This window comes from Opisthocomus hoazin, chromosome 3 (assembly GCF_030867145.1).
Source record: "Opisthocomus hoazin isolate bOpiHoa1 chromosome 3, bOpiHoa1.hap1, whole genome shotgun sequence".
NCBI classification, from domain to species: domain Eukaryota; kingdom Metazoa; phylum Chordata; class Aves; order Opisthocomiformes; family Opisthocomidae; genus Opisthocomus; species Opisthocomus hoazin.
In genome coordinates this window covers 91,039,412-91,061,344 of record NC_134416.1, presented here as the reverse complement: position 1 = coordinate 91,061,344, position 21,933 = coordinate 91,039,412, and the positions used below count along the sequence as shown (strand labels likewise).

Sequence of the window (21,933 nt, the reverse complement as noted above, 5' to 3'; positions counted from 1 at the left end):
GATTGATTCAGCACTTTGTCCTTCAGCATAAAGGATCTGTTATCTAAAGGAAAAACAGCTGCTGCTTTTTGTTTACATTGTGACAGGAAGAGGAGACCAGAGAGCATTCAAGGATTACCTTAAATGTGCAGTGAAACTTAACATGCTGCTTCTCGTATGTTAGACTTGTATTTGTCATCATCAGCCCCAGAGTAATCAGCTGCTCAACACAGGAAGGGAGTTAGCTGTGCTGTGCCTGTGTTGTCATGTGAAGTTGGTGGAAGGAAAACAAGAAGCCTGGTGGAATTTTGAAGCTGATAAGGAGTCAACCCTCATTTATCCATAAGCAAAATGCCTGTTTTTTTCAGGTGTCCTGCACTTGCTGCTGTCACCCTGTGCTTGTATTTTGCCTAATAGCTCTCAGATGTGAGATGTTGGGACTCCTGAGCTGGTAGCAAAAAAATCATTTCTTACTAGCTGTATTATATAAATTCAGGTGCACTCCAGGTAGTCGCAAAGGTGATGTCATGAAAAACACTGACTGGAAGGAATCCTCTTGCATGATTATTCATAGCACTGGTCATGGTAGTGTACTTACAGATGACTACACTAGATATGTTAGGTGGTTGCAGTAGGACAAGTTGTGGAACAGATGAGCTGTGGTTGCTTGTCTCTGTGGTTTGCTCACTGATAGAGCAGCTCTGTTTTAAGGCAACCGGCTACAGTGTTCTTTTTGAATTCTCATTCTTTTATGTCATTAGCGAAAAACAAAATTACACAAGAAGGAAAAAAGAATGTGTCCTTTGTTGAGGTAAACACAGGATACATGTTGCTTAACAAGCGGTGGATTGTAGGTTATTTCATGTGAACTATGTATAATAGGAAAAAAAAATCTATTCCAAGCAAAATGGAATGGAAGTCTGCAGAAATCAAAGTTCTCTACAAATTTGTATGTTTCCCTGATACTTACAAATGTGAAACAAATTTTCATATTGCATTGAAAGTAAAGTGGTTTAATGTAGTATTACTGTTCTAAAGCTCATCATTTAAATGGAAGCTCTTCCCAGCAATCTTGTAGTCCTTCTGGTTATGATTTGTCAAGGTATTTGGCTAGGTTTCACAGTGAACCACCAAACAACAGACATACAAATGTCAACATGTAATACTACATGCATGTATGGTAATTCTGTGATTTCTTAAATTTCTGACATTGTCTGAAGTGAGCTTTGTCTGAAATATTTTGATACTTGGTGCCTGCTTTCAGTTGTTTGTTGGAAGCTCGTGTTCCGGATCTCAACTACAGTGTGATTTTCATACTTCAGATGTTATTCTTCATTTTCCAGTGGCAAATTATATGCCAGGTTTTTGATATTTGAAGTGTAATAAGAATAAAAACTTCCCCGAATAACTCAAGTGTTATTTGTTGAGACCATATAACAATCAGAGCCGACAGGACCTAACAACTGTTGTAGAATGGTGTTTACACTCATAAATTATTTTGTTATGAGTGTGGGTCTGGAAAGCCTTGCAAAATGTCCATAATTGTTTTAAAAAGACCTGAACATTGATACATATCAATAGAGTTTACCTGTTGCATGGGTTGTATTCGGTGATAGTTGGTATTTCTTGGAGTTTCTCTAAAATGTTGGTAGTTCCCGTGAATCTCTTTCCCTGGGTACTTCTGAATGTTTAGAACAAAAGTTCTTGCGATATTTGGGCAGAGTTTCATAGGCTTCATTTTAATCTGCTCTTCTCCTTTCCACACCAGCGAATTGAATGGCTCTGCACATTTTATCCTGAAAATGAGTTTGACAATGACGGATGAATCTGAAGGATTGACAGTATTGATGTTAATTTGAATGTTAATACAGCTTCTGTGATAAAGCGTTCTGAAGATGGAACTGTATTTACTTTTCAATGTTTATGTTTTAAAACTGCTGTTGCAAAGTGACAGTAGCTTCTTCAAATGTCTGTTTGACCAGAAGCGATACGTTTTTTAGTCCAGGAACATAAACAGTAAATGTTTATGTTACTTTTTTGTAGAAATAGCGTTAGTAATGCTATTCATCCTGCTACTCGGGGTATGGTCACAGAAATTCCAAAAGTTAAGCAAGTGTGGGAGTGTGCAGGAGTGGGTACTACTTGTTAGGAGAACTATTGCCCTCTGTTTTTTAGTGTTTTCACCTGAAATTCAAAGTGTTTGTCGCTTGCAAAGCAAAACTGCTTTTCTTTAAAAAAATAATAAAAACTGATGTCACTGTCTTGCAGGACATACTGTCCTTTGTCATTAGACATTCCTGAACTGTGGTTTTGGACAGAGATGGGTTGGAACTATGTCACTGAGTAATTTTTAGGCTGAATCTGAGATGCTATATCTTCATTCCAATTCTTCCAACAGGGTTGTTTGCATGGCACCTCTGTACTTGCAATGTTGTATATGTATAAGAGTGGTTGGGTCTGTGCTTTGAAGACTCTCTCAAGTGATGAAGTACCACTGGTTTTTAGAAAAAGAAGTTAGCAGTGATTTTCTTTTTAAACTTTCTTCTCAATATGTGTTCTATGCCGGTTGTTCACATGTTCACATTCCTGGATTGCATGTTGCTTTGTTTGCTCAAGACTTTATTCATAGGGTAATACTGCTTGTTGGGACTGCACTTGATTCAGGAGAGACGTAGATGCTGAGATTTTTCCCTGGGACAAAGGTCGAAGTAGTTTGATATACAACTTTTGAAAAATGGCCTTGCCATATGTTAATGTTTTCAGAACTTTTATGCAGTGTGTGTTGTCATTGTTATTTTAGTTTCTGTGGCTTTCACTTTTCAGAGCATTCTTTGATTTAATGATACAGGTAACCGTATTACATGCATATAGAGATGCTCACAATAGCAACTGTAAAATATTTTTACATACAATGACACTTTCATTGGTATTGTACCTGAGAAGTCGTTTGTAATACTTTGTCTGTAGGTTTAAATTTTGATGACATAGGAACTTTAAGTGATTTCAGTAGTTAATAGGAGCTCTTTAACTTGACATTACTTAGAACTGTGTATTTGGAAAAAGTTGTCCTTGTGTGTTTTTCTGCACTAGTAATACTCTTTCCCACCAGGATAGGTTTATAGAAAGTCATAATCTTTAGCATGGTCATTCTTGGAGTAATTATCCTGTTCTGAAGTGTTTTAATCATTAGACGAAAATAAAGTTTGAGAACTTCAAATTGCTGTTGCAGATGATGCTGTCTTTTGCAATGAGCACATGTTACTGCATGTGCAGTAGAATAAGCTCTGTAAATGTGTTTCTAAGGTTATTCGTGTTTAAGCTATTATTTTTGCCCTGTGTTTGCATGCCTTCCTGGTTTGTATCTGTAGTATCTAAATACAGTGATTTGTGTTACTTGGGCAGGCATTTGGGTTGCTAAGAACAGGGAGAGAGAACAATTGATTGGGCTGCAATGTCAATAACAATACCCGGTGACAGTGATAAAATGGTCCCGTTGTTGTGATCAATGATGTACCCTGCTAATTAAAAATAGGGTTCTGGTGAATGTAGATGATGTTTCCTCAGGTCCTGCTGTGTATTTAGGTATTTCTGGTACCTATTTGTTAAATACAGAGACTCACTCATCTTGTCATGGGTTGAAAAAGATCTCATAATAGGATATGCGTAGTGCTTTGTAAGGTAACGAAGGGGGAATAAGGAAGGATGCCTATTTTCATGAAGGCTTTGTTATGCAGATCTTGTGATTTTGCTACATCTGTATACAGCTCTGGTAAGGAAGTGTGAGCTAGGAGAGAAGGCAAATAACATTCAGAATATTTGCTTTATGTAAGTGTCTGGTGGAACCTGTAGTTTCAGTTTATGATTTAAGCAATTTTTGATAAGCTGCTGATGAAAAGGAGCTGCCTTGGTAATAACTACATAGTCTGCTTTTAGACCTTTAGCTCAACAGATGTAAGTTTTTGGGTTTTTTTTTCCCCTTAGTTCTGCATGGCAGAAGATGCTAGCTTTTTTTTTTTTTTTTTTTTTTTAATCGTAGTAGTTGAGCAAAAATGTTGCCGTATGTTTTTCCAGAATATCTCTGTATCATTTGTAAAAGGCTGGGGGGGCAACTTGATTTATTTGGTCTTATTTCAGTAAGTATTATTCATCTCGGTGACACACTCAGTAATAAATGTGCCAGCATGCAGCAGAAGTGCTTCCCTCTGTCTGTTTTGTTGTCCAATGGATAAACATGCACTACGATGGGAGTCTTGTAATAGCTTTTTTAAAGATGCTGCTATGCAAGGACACAAAAGCAAAGTTAGCAATTGAAACTGGATATAAATGTTCAGCTTTACAGATCTACAGCTTCCTTAAAAGCTGTGTAAATGTGTGGGGTTTGTTTTTGCTTGTTTGTTATAACTGTTGGGATACTGTGGTTAGTGTGATCCTCCATGTAGAGATCTCCAACCCACCTGTTTTTGATAATACATACACACATGAAAAATAATCCTATTACAAATGTAGATTTTTTTTTATTTTTTTTTTTAGGCCAGGACTTTGAGAGACTTTGCAAGTAATACTGATTAGGGGTGCACTTGTATTAGAGGCACAACTAAAGCTGAATAGGGACAAACAGTGGCAAGCTCTAATCAATTCTAAACACTTCTGAAACAGCTTTTCTGTGTTTTGGAGGAAGAGGTTAAAGGAAATTCTTTCAATCTCATGCACTTACCCATAGAAGATTTTTCCACTTCTCTTGTAATCTGGGAACAACATGATTGCTTTGTAGCTTAACTGAATTTACTGATGTATAAAGCATAGAGGCGTTTGCAATTAGAGAGGAAAAAGTAACTTCCGATCTTTAGAAATGCAGAAGAATGTTTTTAAAAAAATAAATACTTGTAATTTGATTTTTCTCAGGTAGCTTCCAGCAAATCAGTCTGTTTTATGGAGGCACTGGATATTTGAAGAAGAGCAGTTATATGAAAATATGTTGTATACTTTGAAGAATGGTTATGGATGAATGTACATTTTTTTATAATATTCTTCCTGCTGCTGTGCAGTTTCCTGGGATTTTTTTCTTTGTCACAGGACAGGATCTGTACAGTTATATGGGTGATACAGGCAAGCTATAGCAGTTGCTGCTTTGGTGGTTTGTTCTTTAAGAAACAGTTCTTGCTCGTTATATAAATATGCCTGTTGCTTGCTTTATTATTCCTCCTCCTGCATCTCTACAACTTGGCAACGTCATTCTTTATCCTCAGACTGGGAAGGTGTTCACCTAGGTTAACCCTTGGAGGCATTACTGGAGGTAGAGCAGAGTATGGCTGAGACAGATTGTGCTGCTTAACTCCCTCAGTCTTTCCTCTGCCCGTGACCAGAAGGAGAGGGAGTCCTGTGTCTGGCAGCAGCCACTGAGCCAAATCACCAGTGTCTGGTGGGATGGGACATGGTCATAGTGGCAAGCGGTGGTAGCTCAACTGCCAGTAACTGGCCTTTCTCAGCTTTTCTACTTAGATGCTCAGCTGGAACTTTTTCCACTGCTGCCTTCCATGCTACTCTGCATCCCACAGCCACCTCCTATATCCAATTCCTGTCTAGAGTTGTGGCTGCACACTCCTTTTCCCCCTCCCTCACTAGGTTTGAGAAATACTGCTTTAAGAAATCAGCTTTACTTTTTCTTCTTGTGAATTATGGTATATAGCACAAGTGATAGGCAACAAGGAAACAGTATTTATGCAGTATCTGATGCAGTGCTTCTATCCTACTTGGGTCTTTTAAGCAGGCAGATAGAAAAATCCATCGTAGATACTGCTTCTGCATTTGTCAAGTGAGTAAAACTAAAAAAACATGCCGTCATGATTGCCCTGCCCCTTGAACCTTCCTGCTGCACCCTTGAACATTGCTCTTATAGAACAATGGAAAACTGGCAGAAAATACAGAAGCAATTACGGATCCAGATAGGTAGCCAGATTAGCTTTAAATGAATTAAAATGGTTTCTGTTACCAGTTATGGCACCCATGGAACTCTGCAGCCACATCTACAGTGGCAAACAGCCATCAAAGTTGAATGATGTAGGTGCAGGTGACTTGAGGCATCATTTTCATAGCAGATGTTTATATCAAAATTTCATTTAGAAGTATTTATTGTACATGGTTTCCTTTCACTGAAATCTGTTAAATGATATTCCTAATAGTAGTCAGATTTTGTTGAAAGTTGTTTAATATTAATGTTCCCTTTTCCTTAGGAAACTGTATTTTTGTCAAGATAGTTGTCTTCATACCTGATTTAGTAGCACTCATGCTGAGAGTTTTGATGTCTTCACTCTGGCTTCTTTATTCATGTTGCTTTCAGTGCTTCCCTATTTTAACAAAAGTTTATAGGATTATACTAAATTGATTTGTCACTCAAGGAAAATCAGCACTTCAAGCAATTAAGTGCTGGAAAACTACTAGGTAACAAAGGCATAAAGATTTTTGTCCTCATCCTAGTTATGAAAAATCCATTATTCATTATCTTACTGTTTTTAAATACTGAAGTACAATTTTCCAACACAATAGCAAAATTGCTTTTGAAACAGAATAAATTGCTTGCCAGTTCAGAGGCTGCATTCTGAAGTCAGGATTAGTAAACATGATGGTGCTTGTGCTCATTATCTTCACTACTTGTTGAAGTTCCATATTTAAAAGTGCAAACCTAGATACTGACTGTGGAATTTTTTTTTTTATAATGTCAAGAAAACCTTAAAAAAAACCTTAAAGAAATTATGATTGGAACATTAATGTACTCTTCAAATATTACTGCATTTACAAGAGTAGACTTAGATATTATGCGTGTCTGTGAATGTTTCTCAGACAAGTCTGTCTGCCATAATTCTCTTGTGTTAGCATGTTTCTTCAAGTGAGACTTTAACCATGTTGACTGTGTTACCTTTGTAAATAAAGAATATTATTTTCTGAATCAGACGTTTGTGAACTGTACAGAAGTAAAAGGGATCTGTTACTTTGCAGTATCTTGCTAGATATTCCAGTATGGCTAGCAGATTGTGATTTCACTGAATGGTGTTACAAATACACTGTTAATTGTTTGGGTATCTATAAGCAAAACACAATGCAAAAGAAAGCTCTATATTAAAACTGTGATGATCTAGATTGCAAATTTAACCAGGAGAGATTATAAAAGCATTGACTGTGAATCTGTTTAAACACAGGCCTGTCTTAGTGGGAGTCTTAGTATAAAGTAATGTCCTAAGTTTTTTCTAAGCAGTGGTTTTATTGTCTAGTGTTAAATCAGTCTAGTCTGAGAGTAATCCATACAGGTTAACCTGTAATAACTACTCTGTTTTGTGAAGAGAATTTTTTGTGTAGTGTCTTTTCTTAATGACCATTGATAGTAATGGGAATGGAAAACATACTGTCAGATTACCGTATTAGACTAAACATCAGATGCAGCTTTCTGCAAACAACATTGTTTGTGAAGATCAAGTTTCTCATTTTTTTTTAAACTTTATTTTCCTTTTTTTTGAAGTGGGTGCTGGTGGTTAGAATTCTGAAAGCGTTTTCCATACCATGTTTCCACATAACTAACTTTCTGGGAACTTTTAACAAATTTATGCAGGCTTTTAGTTTGAAACTTTTGTTGTGTTTGCTGCAGTGTGGTGCTTCTGCATCATTTGAAACAGATGAAGATTTTTCTTCACAAGTTCGAACATGTGTAAGGTTCCAATAGTCAGTTGACTTTAGCTGGGGAGGATTGGGGGGGGTGTCTGTGTTTATTAGTGTTCCTAGTTATGCATGATTTTCTCATCTGCTCTGAACACTTTGTTAACATCCCTTAATGATGTACCATACCAAGTGATTCAAAGGGGGTACAGAAATCAGGGCGTCACCTGCCAACCAAATGAGGAAGTGTCTAGCTAATGCCTGGTTAACCAGTGGTTGGTTTTTGGGGTCGTTTTTTTTTTCCTCTCCTTCCTAATTAGATCTTCTTAACTGTGTTGATACCAATTTATTACTAAGCCAGTGTAAAGTATGTGGTGTACCTTTTAAATAGGGAACTTACCTACAATACAAATCCCTTGCTTCCCCTGTCCCTTTCCTGGCATCAATAAAGGTTAATAACTGCTCTGATATATTCCTGTATACAACAGGGCACAACACAGCAAATCTAGGGGAAAAGGAAATGGTTTCAGATTTTTGTGTTAAATATACAATAAGTTGGGAAAACACAAATCAAGTGATGGTGCTTATTCCTGCTTAGTCCCGGGGTTTATAATGTTACTCTTCTTAAAATACTGGGTTTGTCTATCAAGATTTTGGACTGAATACTACCCAGGTTGCTGTTCTGTGTCAGCAGAACTCCCCCCCTGCTCAGGCAGGGCCACCTAAAGCTGGTTGCCCAGGATCATGTTGAGACAGCTTTTAAACATCTCCAAAGATGGAGATGCCACAACCTCCCTGGACAACCCTTGCCAGTGCTCAGTCATCCTCATGGTAAAAGTGTTTCCTGATGTTCAGAGGGAACCTCCTGTGTTTCAGTTTGTGCCCATTGCCTCTCATCCTGTGACTGGGTATCACTGAAGAGAGCCTGCCTCAGTCTTCTTTGCAGCCTCCCTTAAGGTATTTATAGACATTAATCTTGCCCATGCCTTCTCTTCTCCGGGCTGAACAGTCCTAGCTTGCTTGGCCTTTCCTCATAGGAGAGATGCTCCAGTCCCTTAATCATCTTCATGGCCCTTCATTGGACACTCTCCGGTATGTTCATGTCTCTCTCGTACTGAGGACATAGGAGTCTAGTTTGTGGCCCCACCAGTGCTGAGCAGAGGGAAGGATCTCCTGCATTACCCTGCTGGCATTGCTTTGCCTAATGCAGCCCAGGATACCTGTAGCGTTCTTTGTGGCAAGGGCACATCATTGTCTTATTTTCAGCCTGGTGCCCACCAGGATCCCGAGGTCCTTTTCTGCCAAGCCCCTTTCCAGCTTTCCAGGTGTCCCTCCAGCATATACTGGTGTCTGGGGTTGTTCCTCACCAGGTGCAGAACTTAGCACTTCTCCTTGCTGAGCTTCCTGAGGTTCCTGTTAGCCCGTTTCTCCAGCCTGTCAAGTTTGCACTGGATGGCAGCACGCCCATCTGGCCTATCAGACACTCCTCCAGCTTTGTGTCATCTGCAAACTTGCTGAGGGTTCGCTCTACCCTGTCATCCAGATCACTGTTAAGCAGGACTGGACCCAGTCAGGACCACTGGGATACACTGCTAGTTACTGGCCTCCAACTAGACTTTCTGCCACTGATGATGACCCTCTGGGCCTGGCTGTTCAGCCAGTTTTCAGGCCACTTCACTGTCTGCTCATCCAGCCTCTGCATCAACAGCTGGCCTATGAGGATTTTATGGGAGACAGTATCAAAGACCTTACTGAAGTCCAGGTAGACAACTAGCCACTGCTGTCCCCTCATCTACCAGGCCTTCCCAGGGACTGTGATGAGACTGACAGACCTTTAGTTCCCTGGGTCCTTCTTGAAGTGGCATTTGCTTTCCTCCAGTCTTCAGTCACTTCTCCCAGTTGCCGTGATTGATCAAAGGTTATAGAAAGTGGCCTTGCAGTATCATCTACCAGCTCCCTTGGCACTCATGGGTGGATCCCCTCAGGGCCCATAGACTTATAATTGTCCGATTTGCTTAACTGTTCACTAACCTTATCCTCATCTTCCTTATTCTAGCCTTTCCCCCTGCTCTGTGAGACCTGGGACTCCGGAAAGCCAGACTTGCTTGTAAAGACTGAGGCAAAGAAGGCATTAAGTACCTCGGGCTCTTACATGTCCTGTGTAACCGTGTTCTCTGTCTCATTCAGCAATGAGCCCACATTTTTCCCTAGTCTTCCTTTTGTCACCACTCATAGAATAGTTTCGGTTGGAAGGGACCTTTAAGCGTCATCTAGTCCAACCCCCCTGCAACAAGCAGGGACATCTACCACTAGATCAGGTTGCTCAGAGCCCCATCCCACCTGACCTTCAATGTTTCCAGGGATGGAGCATTTGCCACCTCTCCAGGCAACCTCTTCCAGTGCTTTACTGCCCTCACTGAGAAAGATTTTGTCCTTGTATCTAGTCTGAATCTACCCTCTTTTAGTTTAAAACAATTACCCCTTATCCTATTGCAACAGGCCCTGCTAAAAAGCCCGTCCCCATCTTTCTTATTGGCCCCCTTTAAGTATGAAAGGCTGCAATAAGATCTCCCCACAGCCCTGTCCAGGCTGAACAGCCCCAACTCTCTCAGCCTTCCCTCAGGAAAGGTGCTCCATCCCTCTGATCATTTTTGTGGCCCTCCTCTGGACCCCCTCCAACAGGTCCCTGTCTTTTCTGTGCTGAGGGCCCCAGAGCTGGACGCGGGACTCCAGGTGGGGTCTCACCAGAGTGGCAGAATCACCTCCCTCAACCTGCTGGCCATGCTTCTCTTGATGCAGCCCAGGATACTGTTGGCCTTCTGGGCTACGAGCACACATTGCCAGCTCATGCCTGACTTTTCATCCACCAGTACCCCCAAGACCTACTCAGCAGGGCTGCTCTCAATCCCTTCATCCCCCAGCCTTTGTTGATACCTGGGGTTTCCCTGACCCAGGTGCAGGACCTTTAACTTGGCCTTGTTGAACCTCATGAGGTTCACATGAGCCTGCTTCCCAAGCTTGTCCAGGTGCCTCTGGATGGTGTCCCAACCCTCATGCGTGTCAACCACACCACTCAGCTTGGTGTCATCTGTAAACTTGCTGAGGGTGCACTCGATCCCGCTGTCTAGGTCATTGATGAAGATATTAGACAGCACTGGTCCCAATATGGGCCCCTGGGGGACATCTCCATCTGGACATTGAGCCGTTGACAACTACCCTCTGACTACCCTCTGGATGCGACCATCCAACCAATTCCACCAAGCAGTCCACCCATCAAATCCTTGCCTCTCCAATTTAAAAAGAGAAGGATGTTGTGGGGGACCATGTCAAAGGCATTACAGACATCCAGATAGACGACGTGCTTAGCTCTTCCCTTGTCCACTGATGTAGTCACTCCATCATAGATGGCCACAACTTTGGTCAGGCAGGACTTGCCCTTGGTGAAGCCATGCTGGAGTGCCTCAGATCACCTCCCTGTCCTCCATGTGTCTTAGCATGGCTTCTAGGAGGATCTATTCCATGATCTTCCCAGGCACAGAGGCAAGGCTGACAGGTTGGTAGTTGCCACAGTCCTCCTTTCCAGCCTTTTTAAAAATGGGCACAATGTTTCCCTTTTTCCAGTCACTGGGGACTTTATCTGACTGCAGTGACTTTTCAAATACTATGGAGTTGATTTGGCAAATGGATTTCTTCCAAAAATGTATTGACATTACATGAAAATGAGAAAAATCACCTTCAGTAATTAATGTTTTCTTGCTATAAACGTGTAAAGAACTCCTACCATGCTGAAAAAAAAGCACTGTCACTTAATACCAAGCACTTGCACAAGTCTCTGTAAGGTGTGTAGTCATTAGATGCAGTCTAGGCAGGTTACTAGTAGTAATGTCATGGCTTTCTATTCCACTTTGTTGGATTATTCTATTCCAATAGCTGAGGAACTACCTCAGCCAATTCCTTCAGGACTCTGGGATGCATCTTGTCAGGTCCCATAGTCTTTTGTATGTTCAGGTTCCTCAGGTGGTCTCAAATATGATCTTCTCTTCCAGTGGGAGGGACTTTGCTCCCACAGTCCCCATCTTGTGGTCTATCCACTGTGTACTTACAGACTTCTTGTCTTTGACATCCCTGGACAGATTTAATTCCATTTGGGCTTTAGCTTTCTTAGCGTTGTCCCTGGATGCTTGGACAATGTTTTGTATTACTTCCAGGTTACCCATCCTTACTTCTACCTTCTGTGCACTTCCTTTTTGTGTTTGAGTTTGGACAGGAGCTTGTTCATCCAGTCAGGCCTCCTGGCATTTTTGCCTGACTTCCTATTCATTGGGATGGAAATCTCTTGAGTTTAGAGGAGCTGATCCTTCAGTATTAACCAGCTTTTTTGGGCCTCTCTTCCTGTCAAGGCCTTATTCCGTGGGACTCTCCAAGTAGTTCTTGAAAAGACCAGATCTGTTCTCCTGAAGTCCAGTGTTGTGAGCTTGCTTGCCACCCTCTCCCCTGCCTTCAGGATCCTGAACTCCACCATCTCATGGTCACTGCAGCTGAGGCTGTGTTAAACTTCTGCATCTCCAGTGGGCCTCTCCTTGCTTGGTGAGTATGAGGTCCAGCAGAGCACCTCTCTTTGTTGGCTACTCTAATGACTTGGAGGAGGACGTCGTCGTTGAAGTACTGCAGGACCCTGTGGGATTGCTTATGTCCTTTTGTGTTGTTCCTCCGGCAGATATCGGGGTGGTGGAAGTCCCCCATGAAGACCAGGGCCTGCAAACATGAGGCCGCTCCTCTCTGTCTGTAAAGGGCCTCATCTGCTTGTTCTTCCTGTTCCGGCGGTCTGTAGCAGACCCCCGTTTTAATGTCACCTGTACCTCTCCTCTCTTTAATGCTAACCCAGAAGCTCTCAGTTGGCTCCTTACCGCTCCCCAGGCAGAGCTCCATGCACTCCAGCTGCTCTCACATAAAGGGAATGGATTTCTGGTCTTGTTAATTACCATTTTTGTATAGATTGTTTTTAGGTTCCTGTATGGAAAATGGGACAGTCCCAGGATGCACGTTGTGAGAGATGAGCGTACAATACAGCTTCATCAAAATCAAGCTTCCTCATTCTGTGCCAAACACTCATATTTTTTTGGTGACTCGATCCTTTTTCTTGTTTTTTTTGTTTTTTTTTTCCCCTGAGCTCCAGGAATTATTCTTCGCTACTCTCAGTGCACGAATAATTTTGAGGCAGAGAAATTACATATTACACAAAGAATAGATTGATGGTAGTCTACTAGTGTGCTGAACTGTAAAGGAGTTGAGATTTAAAAACACATATGCAGAATATATTTTTATTTATTTTGGTCAGAAACTTTTTTTCACCAGCTGTTCCTATTTAAAGACTGCTTAACTACCGTTACCAATAGTGTCAAGTAATTTTTTATATATTTAAAAGTTTTTGCTGTTGTGTTCAGTTTGATACATCTTTCGTGTATTTTGTGTTTGTACAGCCAGCTTTTCTGACCATTTTGTTTATATTCTTTATCGTGCATTTTTATTGGTTAGGGTTATTATATGTGTTACTGCGTACAAGTAGATGATCTTTGCTTGATTATAATGTTTAATCTTTTACAAAATTTTCTTCTAATTGATATCCTTATTAGTCCTTTTAATAGTCTGTGACAGGAAACCTGAGAAATAGTGCAGTTTCTTTCAATCATCTTCCCAATGGTATAAAAACGTGAACTAAGTTACTCAATTTACATGCACTTAGGGGAATTTTCTTACTGAATATTCCAGTGTTTTGTGTTGACGTGAAAAGTATTCCAGAAATGTAGAACTGAAGGGAAGGATAGTTTCTGGAGAGGAAAGGACCATTGTTAGCTCAGTGTTGTTTCCATGAGTCCCACAGGCAAATCTGCTTTGACTTGCTGAATGTTTTTGTATAGAATTGTGGAAGTAACTATAATGTTTTAGTAATGAAAACTAAGATACTGATGAGTTATTTAGAAAGTGTGACTCCAAGAGAGGGCTGTGCACACAGGAACAGGCATCAGGAAAGCAAGTGGAAGAAGCTCAGTGGAAATCTAAAATCTGTGCATCCATGAAAACTCAGTCACTTGCATCTGCTATAAACTTTGCCCAGTAAATTCTGTTTAACAAAATCTTACAAAGAATCCTTTTAAAAGTATGAAGCTGCAGCTCTGTATGTACAAATTATATAAGAAACAAGAATTTCTCTAGAATGATTTATACTGTGATTGACAATGATTGATTGCAGAGCTTTTTGCTGTATTGCAGATTTTTAACTCAAATCGGAATTTCTTGTTGATGTGTCAGCACAAATACATGAGATGTTTAGATGAAAATAGCTGTCTAATAAAATTCCGTGTGGCAACTTGTTACTTTAAGAGATTCCTGGGAATAAAGAAAATGATGTATTGGTTATATACTTACTGTTTTTGTTTCATTTTTTCAGGTACCAAGTGGAAGATGAGTCCTCTCATTTGGATGAAATGCCACTAATGATGTCAGAAGAAGGTTTTGAAAATGATGAGAGTGATTACCATACTCTACCAAGAGCCAGAATTTCTCAGAGAAGAAGAGGCTTAGAATGGTTTATCTGTGGTGGCTGGAAATTCCTTTGCACTAGGTTTGTTGAATACCAGTACTTTTTATTAAACTGTTAAATTAAGTAAATAGTAACTGTGTATTGTGTGATATGTGCAGAATATGGGAACACAATCATTTGCTTGACATGCACCTTTTTGATTGCTTTGCCTGCATTTTCCCTACTAGGACATTACCAGCCATTAACAAAAAAAAGTTCTGAAGAACTGCTGCTGCATACTTCTCCTGTCTGCTGTGCTGACTGGCAAGAAAAAGAAGGCTTTTAAGAGAGACCATGTACTAAACTTGTACTAGTCTGAGGTCCATAAAATGACATATTGGCGTGGTCCTCACTTCCACTCAAAACCACACCAGGGTAGGGGGGTTAAAACTTTCTGTTACATTTGAGAGTGTTAGTGTGTTAAGTTGGCAATATATAAATTTTATTGATGTTGCTGGAAAGAAAAAGCAAATTCATGAACTAATGATTAGTTAACACTTCAAATGTAAGGGTTAAAGAATACTTGTAACTGGTGGCCTTGGAGTGAGTACAGCTGGAATTAGCTCTTGTGATTAGGTTCTTATTTAGAAACTTCTTATGCTAAACTCTGCTGTATTCAGTTGCCTTGGAATAGTAACTTTCTAATGAACTTCTAGCAAATTTCTAAGTACAGAAATTTCTATTAGGATGATTAAGAATCATGGAATTTTTTTTATCTTGAAGGATAAAATCTGAGAATCAGTCAAATGAAGTGAGTGGAGCATCTTCAGTGAACTTAAATGATGAATGGTTTTTTTGACCGATGATTTTAGAATAGATTTAGATAGAAGTCTTCACCAGTAGTTTTCATGGAACTTAGTAAATTCCAAGAGGCCTGATACTGTTGTTTTCCATAAGCAAAGCATTATTTGTGCACTTTTCATTTAGAAATAATTTTGTTATGTGGCTTTATTATTTGCAGAAAAATATAATCTGTGCTGATGTTTTTTTTCTATAGTGATTTAATGAAAACTCATTAGATTATTAATTGTACTATAGGGAATAAGTGTTTGGAAAGTAGCAGGAAGGAAGTAAGGTAGCAAAGTTTGCAGAATCTGTGTTTGTACTCGCAAATGATTTTTGGAAACAATGTGTCTGTTACAGAACTACACTGTAGTTTTTAAAAAAAACATTTTTAAGTATTTAAAGAAACTGTTAGTCTCGGACATGTCTTAAAATTGAGATACCTTTCAAACAATACACGTTGAATGAGTTCAGCTCTAAGTATCAGTGAGTATCTAGTTACTGTGATTACATTCCTGTAAGATTCATGAGAACAGGTAGACCAGTAAAGGCTGCGTCCTGTAGTTGCCCTGGCAGAGAATTTACAGTGTTTTGATACAGGCAGGAAACTGTAAGATGAGTTTATGTTGGAACTAGTTAACGATTGTAAGAGAATGTCACAAGAAAGTGTCTTTAATGCTGAGGATTGCAAAATTTCATGTTCTTGCTTTTTAAAATTGATAGGTACATCTCAGCTTTAAGTGGAGCTCAAGCCTAGAATCTTTCCAACATATTAGAACTTCTTAATGAAAATATTCGAGCGATATTTTTGATGGATTTCTGAGAATGAAAAGAGCAAGGAAATTGCATTATGTATTCGTTATTTTGCTATGTCTTGTACGTATTTTACTGCTAATGTAGGTGTATAAAGGAGGCCTTAGAAGAGTATGGCTTCTGCTTTGCTGATTTCCTCAAATGAATTGGGATACAATAAAGAGTCCATTCAGTCTTGTATTTATACCTAGAGGCACTTTGATCACAGTAGTGTTTTCTATAACAGAACATCATAGCAGATAATTTACATTTTTCATGGAAAAACAATCCCTGTTTAAAAAAAAAAAAGAAAGATGACTCAGATCCTAGCAGAAGCTTGAAATTTCAGTAGGATATTAGCAGGCAGAGGATACTCCCACAAGAAAGTTGCAAACATCTGCTTAGATGATATGGGTAAAATTAGCTGGAAGGAAGTGAATCCTATAGTATCTTATTTACTGGTCCAGTCAGCTTGGGTGAGCGATGCTGAGTGACTATCTAAATACCCGTTATAGCGATAGGGAAGTTTCTTCTGGGCTGAGAGCACGATTGAGGCTTTGTTACTCCTAGAAGTCAGGGATGTGCAGTCAGTGTTAAGTTACTCATTTTGATGGTTTCTGATTACAATAAAACTTCGTGACTTTTTGCTGGGGCCCACAGAATCCTAGGTTTTTTGAAATGCTGATTTGCTGTTCATGAAGCTGCCTAGGATCATGCAAAAGACCATACAGGAAACCTGGAGACTACTGCATTGTCATACATACAATTATTATTTACACTGTCTAGTAGAATGAGTTACACTGTTTTTATGTGGTGTAAAGTATCAGTCTGGGATAGAACTGGGTGTTGATGCCTTCACACAGAGAGAGAGGAACATGTGAGAAAACAATTTTCATGTATGTTGATGGTGGATTAGACATGTTATGCACACAACTGAAATTTATTTGCAGAAGGTAAACTGCCTTCTTTTAAGTGTAATGTAAGGTTAAAAACAGCATAGCAGTCTGAAACATGTTTTAGTTGAACAGAATTTAAAATTTCACCCTGGTTTTATGGAAATCAGTATCTCATACCTGAGACTGGGTGAGGTTGAAATCTCAACTTCCACATCCAGAATTTCCTTTAGTGCTTTAAACTAAATTGTAAGTTTTTCAAAGCTGTGACAGGAAGTTGAATACAATAAAAGACTGGAGCAGAGCTCAGGGGGCCCCTGATTTCTTTTGGGTTCTCAGTGAAAGTCTTCTGTTTGTGTTCGAAATCACTTGTTGCAAACAAACAAAAACCATCATACTTGCTGGTTTGTTTTTTTTTCTGTCTGTCTTGCATTATTAGGATTAATCTCATTTTTGTGAGAGGAAGTTTTATGTGTCTTACTTTGCAGCTTTAGAAATTTATGTTGTACGGATTTTTTTTTTCCTACATCACAGTCAGTTACTGTTTAGTTGAAACAATTTCACCCTTTTGGCAGGAGCAAATATGGAAGGTTTGACAAAGTTCACTGTACATTAAAATTTATTTTGTAAAAATCCTTTATTCGGCTTTTAACTTCTGTTTAGACAATAGACGTGTTGATCAGAACTGAATAGTGTGAACTTTATTTGCAAATCTGCAGCTCTTTAAACAGTTTTTACACTTGCAAGAAAAAAATCATAATTAAATGTTGTCTTTGATTTTGAACAAATTGAAGACTTAATTCAACCAGTATAACTTTTAACTTCAGAAACTGCTTGTTTCTTGCTTTCATAGCACAGTTAAAAGAAAACTTTGTGATATAGCAGCTGTTTTGTGGCTGTAATCATTTCCTCTTTATCTTACAAATTCTCTTCAAGCTCGTGAAATTATAATGCACATAGATCAATACTCTGGAGTTCTTTGGGCTGGATTGATTTCTTTCTCATGAGATTTACATTCCACTTGTTATCAAAAAACACTTTGTCCCTATGAAAATGGTGCCATTGAATGGTATTTCCATATGAAGTGAAGGGGATATCAAATGCTGGGATTAATTTGGGCTCTAAGATGGCCTGTACGCTTTCAATTAATCTGCAATGCATTTGTTATGCAGAAGCATGGGAAAATGCTGATCTTTTAAGAATGACATGACCACTGTGTTGCTTTTGGCCTGATTACTGAAGCTACCTGTTGAGTACAATAATTACAGTATGTTTTCTTTGCAGAACTAGTTTCTGCTACTTAAAACCTAATAAGGAAAAGCTGACCCTTGCAGACAATATAGAGCTTTTATATTATCTTTCCATTCTGATGAAAATGCTGTTTTGTGAAAGATACTGGCAATTAAGCTTGTAGGATAAAAGTAATGAAAAGAGAAAATTAAAAAAGCCTTTATTATTAGAGCTGCAGAGTCAGTGGAGACTTTTACTTTAGCTTTTGACTTGGAGAGATACGCTCTATTTGTGAAAAAGTGAAGGGTTCTTATTTAACAATTACTCCAGGTTGGTTTTCTTTAATATGGCATCAGTTACTGATATGAAGACTGTGGTGGTTGTTCCTTCAAATAAAAAAAAGGTACATTAGGAAGCAGGTTGGTAAAAAGCCGTTTCATAAATACACCTTAAAGTTATTTTGTTGATTACTTCATTACTTCATATATACAATCTGTTGTACTGATACAGGCAACATGGCTTATAGCTAGCTTAGGAAAAAAGCTTTCTGTGCATGTGTTGAATTTTGTAGGCAAGGGCATTTGAAATAGATGCTTAAACAAGCAGTAAACAAGAATGTGATTTTTAATTGTTGAATCCATAGCATAAAGTATGGTTTTACTTTAAACATTTTGGGAAAATCTAAAGTGTGTCTTGCTCATACTACACCTTACATTATGTTTTTAGGATCTCTTTGAAGCTTGGAGAATGCTGTTCTTATTTATCTCCTAATATTTGTTTCACACAAATTTAGTGGGTGCAAAAAGCCCATGAAAGGGTCCATACCCTTGTACAAAAATAGTTTCTGTATTGGGGAATGTTAATTTGCGAACAGATTAAGTGTGTGTTGGGTGTTGATAATAGAAGTTTCGAAAATATCAGGTAGACTTCATTGTTTTTAAAAATCTGGATTAATATAAATTGATTAGGATGTCTAAAGCCAGCATGTCTACCTTATGTTCTTCCTGTGATATACCAGTGATTACTGCTGAGACTGTAAATGGCAGAACCTAACTGATTTTTACTTTTAAGGTAGTAAAACTCATCTGGACCATTACCATACTGATTTGGGCATAACCTGTAATATTTCTATCATCTGAGATTTTCTTGCGTCCTAGAACTTGAGTGTTGTTAGCTCTGTGTCAGTCAAATCCCTTTTATCAAAGGTATCACAGTTGTTGCCCAGTCAGGCATCATTCTTGTGTCTGTGCTTTTTGGCATTTGCTAAACTAATGGTCACTGTGGCATCTGTCTCAGCTTCTCTGTCAATCTGTGATGGAAAAAGTAGTTTTAAGAAGGGGAAGCTCCATGGCAAGGAAGGCGGTATAATTCAGTTGCTTTAGTCAAATGTTTGATTTTAGTAACAGAGAAGTCCTCAGTGTCTGAGGAAATTAATGTACAAAAGAGACTGTGCCTGGTCAAGTGTTCAGTCTGTTAATAGTTTAAATTCAAAAACTGATTTAAGCAATACAGGATTTCGAAGGCAGTCAGGAAATTTCTGTCTGTGGGTTTGTAGACAGAAGCTGTCATGCTTGTTCACTTTGCCTGGAAAAAATTATTTTCCTTGGAACTTTTTTGCTACAGATCTATCTTGACATTTCTTTGCTATACAGCTAAGCTGTCTTTCATTTGTATTGTCTTCTCCGCCTCCCTCTTGCCCTGGAAGCTAAGATGTTTAAAGCTTTAATTCCGTGAGCAGTTTTATCAAGTGTAAATCCAAGCTGGCACTGAGTGGAATTGTTCCACCTTCTCCTGCAAGCATGTAGCCTGCGTTGTTTCAAGTATTTTTAGTTTTATAGATTTTAAAGATCAGGGGTGGTTCTAACTGAAAATTGTCCCCTTTCTTATTCTGCATTAGTTTGCAGCTGAATCACTTCACAGGTCTGGTTTACCTGTGCAGTTGCATGAGTAGTTGTGTCAGCACAAGGGAAGGGGCAAAAGTCCACACCTTCGTTGTGGGAGGAGGCTGGCACTAGCTATTTCAGCAGCAGCAGTACAGGTTCACAGCCGTTAAACTGCGGAACCATGACATAGGAAGACTGCTGTTCATTTAGCTTGAAAGAGAAATTTAAGTGATGATCAAGGTAACTGGATTGTTCTGACTTGTAGGTTACTAAATAGCAGGGCAGAAATTTGAATGTTGAACTAACAATGTTTCAGTTTTTACAATAGAATAATTCTTTGTCGCTGTTTAAAGGTGATGGGGAAAAAGTTGCTGAATGGGCTTGATTTGTAACAAAAAGAATATGCATGTTTACATAGAATGGTTTGGGTCGAAAGGGGCCTTGAAGATCATCTAGTTCCAGCCCCACCACCACCACGCAGCACGACACCTTCCACTAGACCAGGTTGCTCAAAGCCCCATCCAACCTGGCCTTGAACACTTCCAGGGAAGGGAGCATCCACAGGTTCTGCAGGCAACCTGTTCCAGTGTTTCACCGCCCTCATAGTAAAGAATTTATTCCTTATATCTGATCTAAATCTACCCTCTTTTAGTTTAAAGCCATTAACCCTTGTCCTGTCACTACAGGCCCTTGTAAAAAGTGCCTCTCCAGCTCCATTGTAGGCCCCCATCAGGTACTGGAATGCTGCTATGAGCTCTACCTGGAGCTTTCTCTTCTCCAGGCTGAACAGCCCCAACTCTCTCAGCCTTTCCTCACAGGAGAGGTGCTCCATCCCTCTGATCATCTTTGTGGCCCTCCTCTGGACCCACTCCAACAGATCCATGTCTTCCCTGTGCTGAGGGCTCCAGAGCTGGACTCAGGACTCCAGGTTGGGTCTCACCAACGCGGAGGAGAGGGGCAGAAACCCCTCCCTTGCCCTGCTGGCCATGCTGCTTTTGATGCAGCCCGGGATACAGTTGGCCTTCTGGGCTATGAGTGTACATTGCTGGGTCATGTTGAGCTTCTTGCAAACCAGCACGCCCAAGTCCTCCTCCTCAGGGCTGCTCTCAATCCCTTCATTCCCCAGCCTGTGCTTATAGCCAGGGTTGCCCTGACCCAGATGCAGGACCCTGCACTTGGCCTTGTTGAACTTCATGAGGTTCACGTGGGCCCACCTGTCAAGGTCCCTCTGGATGGCATCCATTCCCTCCAGCGTGTCGACTGCACCACACATCTTGGTGTCGTCGACAAACTTGCTGAGAGTGCACCCAGTCCCACTGTCCATGGCACAGACAAAGATGTTAAACAGCACCAGTCTCGATACCAACTCCTGAGGAGTGCTACTCATCACTGGTCTCCACTTGGCTATCATGCTGTTGACCACAACTTTTTGACTGCGACTATCCAGCCAATTCCTTATCCACCGAGTGGTCCATGTGTCAAATCCATGTCTCTACAATTTAGAGACAAGGATGTCATGTGGGACAGTGTCAAATGCTTTGCTTAGGTCCAGGTAGATGTCAGTTGCTCTTCCCTTATCCACAGTGCAGTAACCCTGTCATAGAAGGCCATCAAATTTGTCAGGCACAATTGGCTGTCACCAGTCACCTCCTTATTTTCCATGTGCCTTTAGCATTGTTTCCAGGAGGATCTGCTCCGTGATCTTGCTGGGCACAGAGGTGAGACTGACTGGCCTGTAGTTTAAACTTGAGAGGGTCAAACCAAATTGATGTCCATCCTGTAGCTTCAGGGAGGAAATCTTAAGAATCCAGCATTTTGAAACACTTCAGTGTCAGCTTGTGAGTTGGTGTAGTGGCATTTCCATAAAAAAGTGATTGTTGCTTTGAATGATTTTGCTATTGTGTAACTTCTAGTTTTCTTTAAAAAGAGAGTGCAACTTGAATTCCATTTGTTCTTTGGCAAGATTGGTTTGTAATAGGCCTGGTGTAGTGTAGGCTACAGACAAGAACATTTTAAGTGGAACTGTGACGATGTAAGCTGACTATCAGCCTTCCTTCCCTGCGTATTTGTGTGTACCGTCATATTGTAATTGTGGAAAAATAGAATAGGAAAGGACCTTAAGAGATCATCTGGTCGATTCCTTGCCTGC

At 39.9% G+C, this 21,933-nt stretch overlaps 1 protein-coding gene across 5 annotated transcripts in view; it reads left to right on the top strand.

The window, feature by feature from the left end:
* The window catches only part of ATP9B (ATPase phospholipid transporting 9B (putative)), a 190,851-nt gene that overhangs the window by 3,169 nt on the left and 165,749 nt on the right, over window positions 1–21,933 (top strand). For all 5 annotated transcript variants that reach the window (XR_012763527.1, XR_012763526.1, XR_012763525.1 and 2 more), the window contains exon 2: window positions 14,072–14,245. Coding sequence is in view for 2 of the 5 variants with exons in the window: in XM_075417049.1 (XP_075273164.1) it covers window positions 14,072–14,245 (174 nt within the window). In the remaining 3 variants the exon portion in view is untranslated. The remainder of the gene's footprint in view (window positions 1–14,071; window positions 14,246–21,933) is intronic.